Source organism: Sebastes umbrosus, chromosome 6 (assembly GCF_015220745.1).
Source record: "Sebastes umbrosus isolate fSebUmb1 chromosome 6, fSebUmb1.pri, whole genome shotgun sequence".
Lineage (NCBI taxonomy): Eukaryota > Metazoa > Chordata > Actinopteri > Perciformes > Sebastidae > Sebastes > Sebastes umbrosus.
Window position 1 is genome coordinate 33,936,984 of NC_051274.1, and position 13,762 is coordinate 33,950,745.

General features: G+C 35.9%; 1 protein-coding gene and 2 long non-coding RNA genes across 6 annotated transcripts in view; 2 read left to right on the top strand and 1 right to left on the bottom strand.

Moving 5' to 3' along the window:
* Window positions 1–13,762, bottom strand: part of LOC119490599 — a 53,728-nt gene that overhangs the window by 36,524 nt on the left and 3,442 nt on the right. The window contains exons 2-4 of one of the 4 annotated variants that reach the window (XR_005207441.1): window positions 10,023–10,310; window positions 3,508–3,738; window positions 1,917–2,352 (exon numbers count right to left, since the gene is read on the bottom strand). This is a non-coding gene — a long non-coding RNA (uncharacterized LOC119490599). Of the gene's footprint in view, window positions 1–1,916; window positions 2,353–3,360; window positions 3,739–6,830; window positions 7,827–10,022; window positions 10,311–13,762 lie in introns of those variants that run through there. The other 3 variants (XR_005207440.1, XR_005207442.1, XR_005207439.1) reach the window with 3 other exon arrangements.
* her3 (hairy-related 3) lies at window positions 9,309–10,519 on the top strand. The gene is made up of 4 exons (XM_037774099.1): window positions 9,309–9,409; window positions 9,496–9,591; window positions 9,729–9,810; window positions 10,050–10,519. Exons 1-4 carry the CDS (start codon window positions 9,356–9,358, stop codon window positions 10,517–10,519), a joined length of 702 nt encoding a protein of 233 aa, XP_037630027.1. The 5' UTR covers window positions 9,309–9,355.
* The window catches only part of LOC119490600, a 7,734-nt gene continuing 6,749 nt past the window's right edge, over window positions 12,778–13,762 (top strand). The window contains exon 1 of the long non-coding RNA XR_005207443.1: window positions 12,778–12,788. This is a non-coding gene — a long non-coding RNA (uncharacterized LOC119490600). The remainder of the gene's footprint in view (window positions 12,789–13,762) is intronic.

Below are 13,762 nucleotides of genomic sequence, written 5' to 3' on the forward strand. Positions count from 1 at the left end.
TAATCTACTGTACTAATTCAGATATTTCCATGTACATGTAAAGCAGTTATATAACAGTAAGAGTGATTCAATAAAAACAACAAAAAGGAATGTGTGTTTTTCTTTTTTCTGAGGTTGCTGTAACGCCAATCTCACCACATGATGGCACCACTTGACAGTGACGCTGTCTACAGGCTAGACAGCAGTTCCACCAATATTACTGGTATGACTTCATTGTCCTCTTCATCAGAGTCAAAGCCTGATAAGAATAAACAGGCTATTTTTCACCCCTTCAGTGTGATCTTTAAGCCATATTCCCCTTTAAAGTTAGACGGTTTGTAATGCCTGAAACTGAATGATATGAATTAAGCTTTAAAAGGCAAAATCAGCTCTAACAACACTAAGTGAAGATCTATTGCATTGAGATTAAAGTTAGGGTGGGGGTGGAGAGAGCAGGATGTTGGGGGGGGGGGGTTTGTACAGATTAAGATTGTTTGCATTCTGCGTAAACAACTGTTCAAATATAAATGTAACACTTAATTCATACAGAACTAACACACTGGAGTAATAACTCCATAATGTATGCTTGCATTTTTGTTTTTTTGCCTGTGTCAGTTTGTTTCTCGACCTTTTTGGACAAATTAAAGTCTCCATTTGTGGAAGTATGAAGTGATGATTAACTTCCTTTCCAGGTTTTAGACTAACTGCTATTATCTGGGAGTTTATTGCCTCTGATTCCACGGTTTGAATAGATTTCTTCTCAGTAAAAGATCAATTGAAAATGATCTCTGTGCCTAATGGTGTGCACTTCCACCTTTATAATCACAGGTAACTATGCTGGCTGTAACAGGTGGTATAAGCACCTTAATTTAAAAATAGTTTGCAGTACAATGAAAGCATACTAGACATCTCTGGAGCAGGTTAACCCTATTGGCCCACCTGAAGTTACCAATTTCCCTACTCACTGACCAACAGTAACATACAACCTTCTTGTTCAGTCTTGGAACTAAATTAGTTTGGTAATATATTGCGTCCTCATTCACACAGTGCTACACATCCCTATTGCCATGCAACCATGACACTATTTAGATGTGAATACAGATGTATTTTGGGGAAATTCGTGTTTCATTTGGAGGCATTAAATGCCTCTATGTGACCCTAAAGATGTTAGCTCCCAGGTGCCTTTAAGACATGTTTTGTCTCAAATAAGATGTGTGTGTCAGGGATCTCATACCACATCATTTATTTATTATTGCCCTTGACTAACACATTTTACTTGCTGTGCTTTCACATTGTCACCTAATAATAACATATCACTGTAAACAATTGCTGGTAATTTACAGCAGGATTTCAACAGTATTAACCTGTTACTGCTAAAAACAGTGCTTTACTGTTAATACAAAAGAAAACCTGTTAAATTACGCTCATAGGCCGTTTTTTAACTGAACTATAATGCATTCTTAAAAAACAACCCTTTACTGCTGATCAACTGTCTAAAGTATCATCAGTAACAGTTTCATGCAGTATTTTTTTTAATTCTGGGACCTGATCTGCTCATGTGAGGCTTGTACGTTGTACATGATTGTAAAATCAGTGAATTAGCTTTATTGTTCTTCACTCACATGTTGTTCTGGTTTACATTCTGTGCTTGTAGCCAGCTAGAGACACACAACAAGTCTATTATAGCCTTTTTCCTAACAAGTGCCTTTAATTGTATTTAGTGTGACTATTCCTATGTCTGTAACCTGCTAAGTCTATTCATCTAGGCAAAAAATAATGTTTATTAAAATGTATGCAAAAAAAGCAAACTAAATGGTGCATTAAAACAAATCAGTAAGATAATGTAAAAGAAAGGTGAAAAACAGTTATATAAAGTATTTTTAAACAGTAAATTAACTGTAAAATACTGTGAAATTAATACAAAAACAACCAGTTCAAACTGTATTTTTCATTAACAGTACAAAGCTGTAAATTTCAGCGACAGTATAATACTGTTAATTTTACAGTAACATGAAGGCAACCCTGCTGCCAGCTCTTTACTGTTATTTTACTGGGAAGTTCTTAACAGTGTAGGCTAAATGCACACGTCTGGAGTTTGCATGTCTTTTCCATGTCTGCTTTAACTCCTTGTAGTGAGATGAAGATAACGTGCTTTTGGTTGTTTTGACAGGTTTACTGAGACACGTGATGCAGTGATGCAGACAGGACTGACTGATGCTCGACCACTTTCTGCCTCCATCTGAAAGTCAAAGTTTCCCGCTGTGCTGCTCAGTGAAGCTGGGGGTGAAACGGAAAGAGCCCTGCAGCATACAGCAGGGGGTATGTGACAGATCCAGAGGCTAAATTGCCATTTTGTTGTGTCTATTCAGTTTCCTGGCAAGCAGAGAAGAGGAGGATGGACCGTGAAACTAGGAACGAATTGGTAAAAGGTGCCACTCAGCATGGCATATGGCGCGTTTTGGAGAGCTGAACACTGACACCAACAAATTGACGATTTCATACCAATTTCAGAGTTACATTCAGGCCACACACGATGTTCATCCACTCAGGAGAAGTTCAGGATGTGTGCTACAGTGTTTCATCTTGGTGGGATTAAAATAACACGAAACTGACTTCTTTATAATCAAAGCTTCAAACTTTCCTGTTTGCTGCTGCTTTTTATTAACCCAGATAATGATCTTATATACTGGACTACAGCTTTACTCTTGTGTTATATTCCATTTTAGCTTCTATATAGCTTTTATTTTTAGCTTGTTTTTATTTTCTAATCTTTAATGTTTTTATAACTGTTTTAATTATGTCTTAATGTTCTTTTGCACTTTGTTTTAATGTTCTTGAATGTTTATGTGAAGCACTTTGAATTCTTGCTGAAATGTGCTCTACAAATAAAGCTGCCTTGCTTTAAACAAACAATAAATCTGTGCAATATGAATACACTGAATGTGAATACCTCTATCTGTGCAATATATCCTTTATGCAATAAACACCTCAAGTGCAACTTTGTTTACATTTTATTTATTACATCTACTCTACCTCCTATTTTACAAGTGCAATTACCTCTGTTTACATTACATCTATTTTTTATATTTTATACTTCTAGTGTTACTCTTCTGTTTATATTTATTTATTACATCTACTTTACCTGTTTTATTTGCTTTATAACTGTGTGTGTTTTACCTGTTATATGTTTTATCTGCCTCGTTCAGTCTTTAGTTAAGTATTTGTTTTAAAGTACTGACCAGAAGTGGACACTGTGAATCTCGTTGTATTTAATACGATGACAATAAGGCTTTCTATTCTATAAAATTCAAATTAGTCTAAATATTGAAAACGATGCGTATAAATTGCAACATGTTTTATTCTATAACATGCCTTGATTCATTTTATTTTATCTTTTTTTTATTATTCGTTATCTGGTTCAAGCAGATGGGGGTAGCAGCATTTCTGCTGAAGGAGACACTTATTTCTGTTTCACAAAATATGGAGCGAGGAGAATCGGAGGAACGCCCAGAGGCTTTTCACTTGTACCTTTCAATTTTCCACTTTTGGTCAGATAAAGGAGGAAACCCTGGGAAAGACTTGGCCAGCAACTGGTCCTTCTCTTCGCGCCCCACAGCAAAAACAAAACGCACTTTTAAGTGGAGGCCATTTGCGTTTGGTGGCCATATGGGATCTGCCTTTAAAAGTGTCTTCCTTTGACTGAGTGAGACTGCAGGTCCTCGTCTGTCAGAGATGCTGCAGGTTCAGAGATCTGGACTCCTATCAATAGGTTGAAAACAAAAGGTGATCGAGCTTTTGCAGTACTGGAACTCTGGAACAGTTTTCCAATGAGCATCAGATCAGCACACTCTGTCACAACTTATAAATCCAGTCTTAAAATCCACTTTTATAGAATGACTTTTCCAATCAGCTGAATTATAGTATTTTGTATGCTTGTGTGCTGATGTGTATGTATGTGCATATGTAACTGTATCAATATGTATATGCTTGTTTCTTTATTTTCCCATTCTATTGCTTTTTATTTAATTATTAATGTTTCAGTGTATTCTGTTGTGCATGATGTGAATTTCCCTGGAAAGCATTTTGTGCTTTGTGCTTGAAAAGAGCTCTACAAATAAAATTATTATTATATCAACGTTTGCCTCCATTAGTCCCATTCCCCTATTTAATTATCACGTATTTAAGCTGAGAAATAGTTATTTGAAACGCCACTGAAAACATGTTGGTCTTATTAACAGAGAGAATAGTTAATAATGACTAAATGAATTCATGTTTGAGTGGATTATGAATATCTTTACATCTACTCACTGTCAATACAGTCAGGCTGCGTTCAGTGATGACAATTAGTTGGAGTTAATTTTTAGCCTGTGTGCTATTGTTCAAAACTAACGGTGGGTTTGATCTGTTGTGTGTAAAGAGATGGATCTCACCAATAGGACTGTATGGGGACTTCATAGTCATAAATCCATCAAGCCCAAACTAAAATGCCTTGACGTGGACAACATATGGACAAGATATCTTTTTCAGTACAAGGAGAATCATTGATATACTACTACTACTACCACTACTACTAATTAAAATTATATAAATTGTCAATATCTGTGTTTTAAATATGGAATGCACCCAGTTATATGTGTAATTTGATTGTAATGTGATTATATTTCGTATTAATAATCTGAATCTGTAAAGTGACTAAAGTTGTCAGATAAATGTAGTGGAGTAAAAAGTCTAATATTTCCCTCTGAGATGTAGTGGAGTAGAAGTAGAAGGTAGCAGAACATGGAAATACTCGAGTAAAGTAGAAGTACCTCAAAATTGTATTTAAGTACTTAGTTCACATTCCACCACTGAATACATTTTACACTGTTGTGTTTTTTTAAAAGCATTATTCACTCTTCCTGTTGGAATAAAATAATTGTTGATTATTTAACTGCAAAGTAGTAATGTGTTTTTGATAGCTTCACTTGTGTTTTTGCATTAAATCATACCGGGATGTTTGCTGAAACTGATTGGATGTGGCACAGCTCTACCTAGAAACATGAACACCAGCAGCCACTGGTCATATGGCATGGTAACTGTTGTTTTACGCACGGTTAAATACAGTGCGCTTTGGTTATTCTCATTCAAATCTTGCTCAAGTGGTTCAGAGTAAATGGCAGATGTTTTGCAATTCAAGTTGCATCAATACCCATGATACCCATCAATACCCATGATGAGCTTTAGTGTTTAACAATGGCAACCCCTCCTTTTGTTAGGCACTTGTGTCTTTCAGTTCAGAGCTCCACAAAAGGCTTCATCCTCCAGCGAGTTATAAAGTTACTTTCCAGTCAGTTCATTTCGGTCCTTGGGAAAACCTTAAGCGATGTTAATGTGCACCTCTGGTCTTTTCATGCACACACAGCCAAACAGCAGCCATTGTGTTCAGGAACCAAAGTAAGAAGTCTTTAAATAACCCGAGGAGCAGTCTATAGAAATTCATGACGACATTTCTATTTGATGTTTGATCAGAGCTTTCATCAACATGGAGCTGTCGCGTGGCGTTGCAGAAAATCCTGTATATATATATTTATAATATTTTTTTTCCAGTGCACCTGCTCCATGTATATACCTGCTCCTTTTTACTGTGACTTTGTTAACTCACAAAGAGCGTTTTGGTCACACCAGAGCTGAATGAAAGGCGGTTCATCGATTTGCTCCGCTCACTGTGCGTCAAATGATGGCTCTGTGTCTGCATATTTTAACAGCACTCTACTAAGACACGCAGGCATGGTATTAATGCATGCATTTAAAATATAAATTGGTAATTTTTAAATTATGATGTGCAAAATACAATGACCTGCAGCCTGCAACATCTGCATATTTAATTATTGAATATAAATGTAGGTCATCAGAATGCATAACGTCACTGTACAACCATGCAAGTTGCTAAAACAGTGTTCGTTGTAATCTATTGTTATTCGTAAACATGCTTATTCTAATATATAATCTACATAGTATTTTCTTCAGAAGTAGCCTAAATGGCAGATGTAACCTCTGCTTGCATTTCTGCATATTACAGCCGACCGTTTGGGTAAAGGCCTCACCATTGGCTTGCAAATGTCTGTGTCCCCTCGAGGAGAAAATAGTTTATTGCAGTAATTGCATAATTGCCTCACTAATTGTTGTTAACAAGTTCCCCAATAGTCCAATTATTACAGCAGCACTGTCAGGAACCCCACCAGGCAGGCATCCATGACAAAGGCCCGAAAGGGTTAATGAATGACCCGAGGCTGAAAAGTGAAAGTGGAGCTCCTTTTTATAAACATACACTTAACTTGTCATTTAATGGCTCTTGCATTATTACGTCCACTTGGGACACAAGTTGCTCTATTCTTATGGATAGATGAGGACTCTTTTTGGAGAGGAGTGAGGTGGTGTTGGAGGGAAACCGTTTTAAAAGCCCCAGAGAGCTAACCAACACTAATTGAAATTATACCGAATAATCAGCGGTGAAATCTCCACTTATATGGTCTCAGAATAACAAGACTGTTGTGATGCCTCGACTCTCCCATGCTGAAATCAACGCTCCACGGTCCTCTGTTACAAACCAAGCGTGTAAAACGCAGATAATGAGTCCAGAGGAGGACAAAAGACACCAAGAAAGATCTCTTACACCAGAACACCTCGGGCACATTTCATACCGATTAAATGCTTCAGTATATAAACAACACTTGCAAGTTTTCGGTACATTTTACGCAATTAGTGATCTTCTGACACACGCCTGACCTGCATTCAGCTAGTCTGTCTGAATAGCTTCGACTTGAGACTGTTTAGTTCTGCAGAGCCAATTAATCCAGTCTTGACTATAAAAATGCATCCATTCCAGATTTATTTTCCAACATACATACATACTGGTTTTATGCTCTCTCAATGGGCTAGGTAAAGGTGTTCATTCTATATCCGATTAATTCCACACTGTTAAAAAAAGCATTTTTTTTTACATTTTTTTTCAAGAAATTTGACATTTTTTTGTCTGAATTTCAAAATGACAGAAACAAAATGTTTCATTTGTGATTTATATGTGAATGGTCTTAGATTTACCGTATTTTTTGTTATTCTTATCTGTATTTAAGCTTTTCTTGATCATTTTTATTTAACTATAGTTGACATGAAACAGCAGATTGTGCAGGGAGTTTATCTTGGCAAAACGGAATGAAGAGGAGAAGAAGAAGAAGAAGAGCAGCTTCACTTTAGAAGTGGAGGGAATCTTTTGATGCCCACACGTTTGTGGTCACAAAGCATGCCAAAAGAAAAGATCAATGGCTCGCTGCTATAAACTGGCCTCTTTTCATCCACAGACTGAATACAGATGCTCCTCCTTTACGCATTGTAGGACAGAAGACTCGGGTAAATGTTAGAAAGGGTTTTCTCAGCGTTGTCGCGTGTCTTTCAAAACACACCATCTCAACTTTGTCTTTACTTCTGGAAAATCACACATAATCGGATATAGAATGAACACCTTTACCTTAACCCCCCAGTGCCAAAGCCTACGTGTGGCATCCCATACGTGGGTGTCTATATAGCTTTAATTCACCCCCATTTAGTGTTGTTTTCAGATGGTCTGTGTGTGAGCCCAAGATGCGCAGTGGACTGCGAGCCTGTAGTCATGACTTTGTTTCAGCTGGTCTGACTTTCCCAAGCCTTCACTCCTTTCAGAGAGAAGTGTGGAGAATCAGGAGGCGAGGGACCGAGGACAAGGACAAGAGGACAAGAGGACAAGAGGACGAGGGGCGGCCACAGATTCTCCTCGGTGCCTCACCTCCCTAGGATGAAGACAAAAACTGGCGACGCACAATAGTCCAAGAATCCTTAAGTAATAAAAACATTTTGCAAAAAAATCTGTTATGCTTTTCGTACATGTTTGATTTGATGTATATAAAACAAAAGCGTTATTTAAAAAAAGAAAAAAATAGTAATATTATGGGAATAAAGTCACAAGATTAAGAGAGAAAAAAGTCGTAATATTATGAGAATAAAAAAAAAATCTGTTATGCTTCTCATACATGTTTGGTTTGATGTATATAAAACAAAAAGCGTAATTTCGCCTTAAAAAGTGTCTGTTTAACTGTTTCTGCAATAACAGTTTTGCAGGTGTAACACTGTTTTAGTGCAAGTGGCCACCAGAAAATCGAGATGTTGTGAAGGACACGCAGGGAATTACCACGGTGCTGCCTTCGACCTGCTGGCGTGAAACTCACCAATAAAAGATTGAATACAGGAGTGAATAGTGGCCTCAGCATGCTCTCCAAGCAGAACCATTATGATTACACATTATGTTTAGGATTCTTTACGCTTCTCTTTAGCTTTTTGCCCCACACGTTGTTTCTTGGGAAGAAGCCTATTTGCACTTAATAGCCTAAATTAGGAAGGCTATATACTTATATATGTGTGGTCTGTTTTGGGTTTAAGCGACATCTTAAACAGAAAGACACAGTACTTTACATCCCAAAGGAAAGTTTTTATGCATAAGATAAGAATGCATAAGAAAAAGCAAATTCTGAAATAATTCCATGCATTGCAATAGAACCTTTTTTTTAGTAGTAAAAGTAATACGTTTTTATTTATTTGTATTATTATGCTTAGAATTATGCACTTGACCAAAATCCTCTAGCAGGTGCCAGTTGACAAATTAGAGGAGAATGGACTGAAAAAAAAAGAGTTTAACCCATTTGTGCCCACAACTGAAGTTTTTAATTTCCTTTGGTGGAAGTGTTCTCTGGGCTTTTTCTTATCTAGTCTTTAGGGACTTGTGACTCTACTGTTTTTGCAAAAGACTCCATTATATTTTTGGAAAAAGACAGTAGTCCCATGTGCCCAAATACTAAATATAGTATGATAAGAAAATGTCTGTATCTCAGAAACTACGAGGAGCACAATCAAATATTTGGTATCTATAAACTCATAACAAGTTGAATATCAAAGATATGCACACACATATGCAGTCAGTGTAAAATAATAATAATTCATATGGAAAACATTTAATAAACACAATGTTCGAATTCCTCCTCATTTTTCAAAAATCCTGATTTGACTATTAATAAAAGTGTGATTTTTCATGTGATATAAATTGCAAAACATCATTTTACAATTCATATTTTCAACATTATTCACTTCTCTGTGGTGCTTCTATAAGCTCTTTGGGTTGGTTTTGGCTGTCAAATGACGCCAGTGTTCCTCATTTGAGCTGGAGAGACAGGCGGGACTGTTTGCATTGAGATGTTAAGTGGGTGTCTCTATATAAATCCACTCAGAGGTCAACTCCTTCATTCTTGCGCCAAAAGAGGGAAAGAGATTAACTTCCAAGGAATCAAGAAGAAAAAAGGACTAACAGAACAGAATGGTGGCGACGACAGACTGCGTAGAAAAGTCCAAACCCACCTCTGGAAACAAGGTTTGTAGGAGAACTTATTAAGAGGAACCACTAAATAACTTGTTTGTTGTATGCAATATTCATTTTACCTACTTTTTTTTTAACAGGTGTCCAAACCACTCATGGAAAAGAAACGAAGAGCTCGCATAAACAAGTGTTTGGACCAGTTAAAATCTCTTCTGGAGAGCTACTACAGCACTAGTGTGAGTATATGCAGGGTGCAACTTTACAATATCAAGCACATTTGATTTGTTTTTTCTCGGACCAGTTATTGCAACAAATGCTGAAGTAATGATAATATTCATTAGAGGAAAATGACTAATGTAATCTCTTTTCTCAGATTCGAAAACGCAAACTGGAAAAGGCCGACATCCTGGAGCTTACTGTGAAACATATGAGGAATCTCCAAAAGATCCAGAGCTGTAAGTTATAACCTCACGCTTAGCCATCAAATACTCACTCTTTCAAAGTTACTATCTATCTATCTATCTATCTATCTATCTATCTATCCATCTATCTATCTATCTATCTATCAAACACTCGGCTGATTTAAGATTGTTTATGGATGCTTCAGATCAGCTTTACGCACAACTTTACGCACAACTTTACGCACAGATTATGTGTGTTTTCTTACCTTGAGATGTCTTCCCGTTGCTTTCAGGCACCGCCGCTGCTTCAGAGTTTCCAGATTATCAGAGTGGTTTCCGCAGCTGTCTGGCAAACGTCAACCAATATCTGCTGCTGGCAGACAATCTGAACGGGAGCGACCGCTGGATGTTCTCGCAGCTCTCCGGTAAACTGTCCGGTAAACTGTGCCGGAGAGAGGAAGCCTTCAGCACCACGGACAGCAGCCTGGGCCAGGCAGAGACACATCAGGAGGAGGTGATGAGACTTCTTCCATCATCAGCAGCAGCAGCTGGACCTGAGGAAAGAAAAACCACCAAATCTAAAGCTCTGAAAGCCCACAGTGCAAACACATCTCCCCTTTCACCGAGTGAAGACGCACAGCGGTCACCTGGAACCAAACTGGCTGTCCAAGTTGAACAAAGTCCCAGTAACAAGAAGTTTCACCTCGTCAGTCACAGGGATGAAGATGCAAACACTCAGCACAACGTCTGGAGGCCCTGGTGAAGCTGCACATATCTAAATTAATGTTTATAATTGCACTAGATTACCACAATATGCTACTATAGGTTATAATGTATATGTTTTATTTTCTTAATAAAATTGATGAAAGAAAAAAAGTGTTGTCTTGTTTCTTAAAACTGGTACAGATCATAACCTTCCACGTGAAAATGGATCGTTTAGTACACAATATGGCAGATTTATAGCAAGTGATGGCTGACCTCTGGAGACAAATATTGATTTTTCGAACCAACCAACCAAATATGATTGATTGATTGATTGATTGATTGATATAGTTGAATATAGTTTTCTAAAAGATCTGGGTACACTCTTTCATCTTTTATTTCAAAGCCCTTTTGTTTTTGTTTTACTTGTTTAGACACTGTGTGAGTAAAAGTTGCTTAGTAGATAGCAGTACATCCATAATGTGGAGGTCGATGTTTAATATCCTCACTGAAGAGCATCATGTATCTCTCAGTTTGGACAGAAAACTGTGATGAAAAGTGGCTTTTTGGGTTTGACTTTTTAAAGAAAAGTACATTCAGGCCCAAGTTGAAAGTCACTGATACATCATCAAAAATGTCATAAGATTGCAGAAACAGGCAACTTAAGAAGATGATACTGCCGTTAATCACAGCCAATTCAAGATAAGAAATAATTATTTTTTTAATTTATGTTTCTGTGGTTAGTATTTCCTTTTAGATGCCTATGAAGCTGAGTTGATTTCGAAGCTGTCAAACTGAAAGAAAATTACAAAAGCAGCCCTTTTGAGCCTCAAATAATAGATCTATATGTGCATTTTCCTTTTTTATATAGTCAAAGTAAATGTGTGGGCACGGAATTAATATGCATCTTACATTTTATCAAATTGTGTTAAACATTTGATAAATTCTTTCGGCCACTGAGGGTTGTGCCAAGTTTTTAAACTTATTTTGTCCTTTTTTGCAATACATCAAATTAATTAATTAAGTAAAGCTTAACTCTGACTCATGATTTAATGCATACATTAATGCAGGATGCATCATGTTCTTGTTGCTCACCATTAATAAATGAACAAGTAACTATGACTTTAGGATTATGTGATTATTTCATATGTGCCACCAAATTAGCTGGATTCCAGTTATATAAAAGTTAATTTCAGACTCTTATGCCTCTCTGAAAGGAGAACAGCACCTATTTTTATTCTTAATATTAAGCTTTTTTTTCCCAGTCCATTCTACTAGATGATGAAATGAAAGTCATAAAAGTTTGATTTAAAAAGAAAAAAAAGTTTAATATATTTCTATCATCTATAAAGAAATATGGCCCTATTGTTAGAGGCTCAAAAAGCATGTCATTTTAAAACATTTTAAAAAGGTTTTTATTTATTTGTATTATTATGCTTAGAATTATGCACTTGACCAAAATCCTCTAGCAGGTGCCAGTTGACAAATTAGAGGAGAATGGACTGAAAAAAAAGAGTTTAACCCATTTGTGCCCACAACTGAAGTTTAATTTCCTTTGGTGGAAGTGTTCTCTGGGCTTTTTCTTATCTAGTCTTTGGGGACTTGTGACTCTACTGTTTTTGCAATAGACTCCATTATATTTTGGGTAAAAAACAGTAGTCCCATGTGCCCAAATACTAAATATAGTATGATAAGAAAATGTCTGTATCTCAGAAACTACAAGGAGCACAATCAAGTATTTGGTATCTATGAACTCATAACAAGTTGAATATCAAAGATATGCACACATATGCAGTCAGTGTAAAATAAAATAGTAATTCACATGGAAAACATTTAATAAACACAATGTTCGAATTTTTCCTCATTTTGGAAAAATCATGATTTGACTATTAATAAAAGTGTGATTTTTTATGTGATCTAAAACATGCATTTGTTCAATTCTACTGTTAGATAATTGCCCAAAATATGCATGTACCAAATTTCAAGACAAATCAGAACAAATGGTACTTTTCCTTCTCATACTAAATATAGTCTTTGTGCACAAATGAGTGAATATTTCTATGAGAATATGGCTCTGATTAAAGAAACAGTTTTGTGGAGTTGACATGGCATAGAGGAGGAAAAAAAGATCCAGGAGGTTTGACTGTCATTTCTTCCATTCATCTTTGGTTTCACACATAAGTACCGAAACAGTGGCGGGCAAATCAGATGCTTGTCGGACAGCAGGACAATTTTCTGCTCCAGGCTGCTAATTACACGCCATGATATCTTCTCTGTCTCCTCTGGACTTGAACCTCTGTCGGTCTAATTGTTTACAGCTTTTCTGAAATGTCGATTAGAAGAACTTCACACCTCTACAGGCTCACACAACCTCATTCATATACATCACTTGAGCTGCTTATTGCTACCTGGAGTGCACAGATCCAATTCAGAAAATTTACTGTAACCATTAATATGATAAATAAATAAATAAACCAAAGAAGAATAGATCACCCACAGCAAACTCTTCTGCAATGTCTCATGTAGACTTGACATGGAAATTAAATGACAAATTGGAGTATGAAGGACAACTTTTAGGATAAGCCATAACTGACTTTAATATTTTTAGTATATTATTATTATTATTATTATATTTTAGTATAGTAGTAGTAGTAGGGCTAGTAGCAGTATTTTTGTATACTGAAGTAGTATTTTTATGTCTTATAATGATGATGATGACAAAATGGAATGGCTCTTTAATTTCTCAAGCTTGGAAAAAACATTTGTTTTGTATTATTTGTCATTTATATTGCTACTCTGGTTTCTGCCTGTCTTTATTTTCTAAGTAATTGTGTCTTATAGGGCATATTATTCATGCATGAAACAATAACATTAATATTAATAAAATACTACACTGTAAAAAATGTGTTTTTTTTTTACAGTGTAGTATTCAGAATACTAAAAACACAGAAAAATATATTTGATTTTATTATTATTAATGTTATTGTTTCATGCATAAATAATATAAATTAAAAAATGTTGTCTATTTCAAAATGACATGTTTCATTTGTGATTTATATGTGAATGGTCTTAGATTTACAGTATTTTTTGTAATCACAATCGTAATTATCTTTATTTAAGCTTTTCTTGATCATTTTTAAAGTTAATTATTCTGTTTTTTTAAAGGTTTATGACTCCATTTTAACAATTAATTTATGTTAGAAGAAAAGGATTTCATGAAATTCTAAAAATATTTCTTGTAAAAATACGGATTTTTTTTTGCAAAACTTCTGACAGTTAATGTAAATTTGGGCTTTTGCAACGT

Excerpts from the sequence above, each read along its gene's own strand:
- her3 (XM_037774099.1), top strand. The coding sequence starts at position 9,356 with ATGGTGGCGACGACAGACTGCGTAGAAAAGTCCAAACCCACCTCTGGA. Across the intron at positions 9,410-9,495 it reads AACCCACCTCTGGAAACAAG|GTGTCCAAACCACTCATGGA; the intron begins GTTTGTAGGAGA and ends TTTTTTTAACAG. Across the intron at positions 9,811-10,049 it reads TCTCCAAAAGATCCAGAGCT|GCACCGCCGCTGCTTCAGAG; the intron begins GTAAGTTATAAC and ends CGTTGCTTTCAG.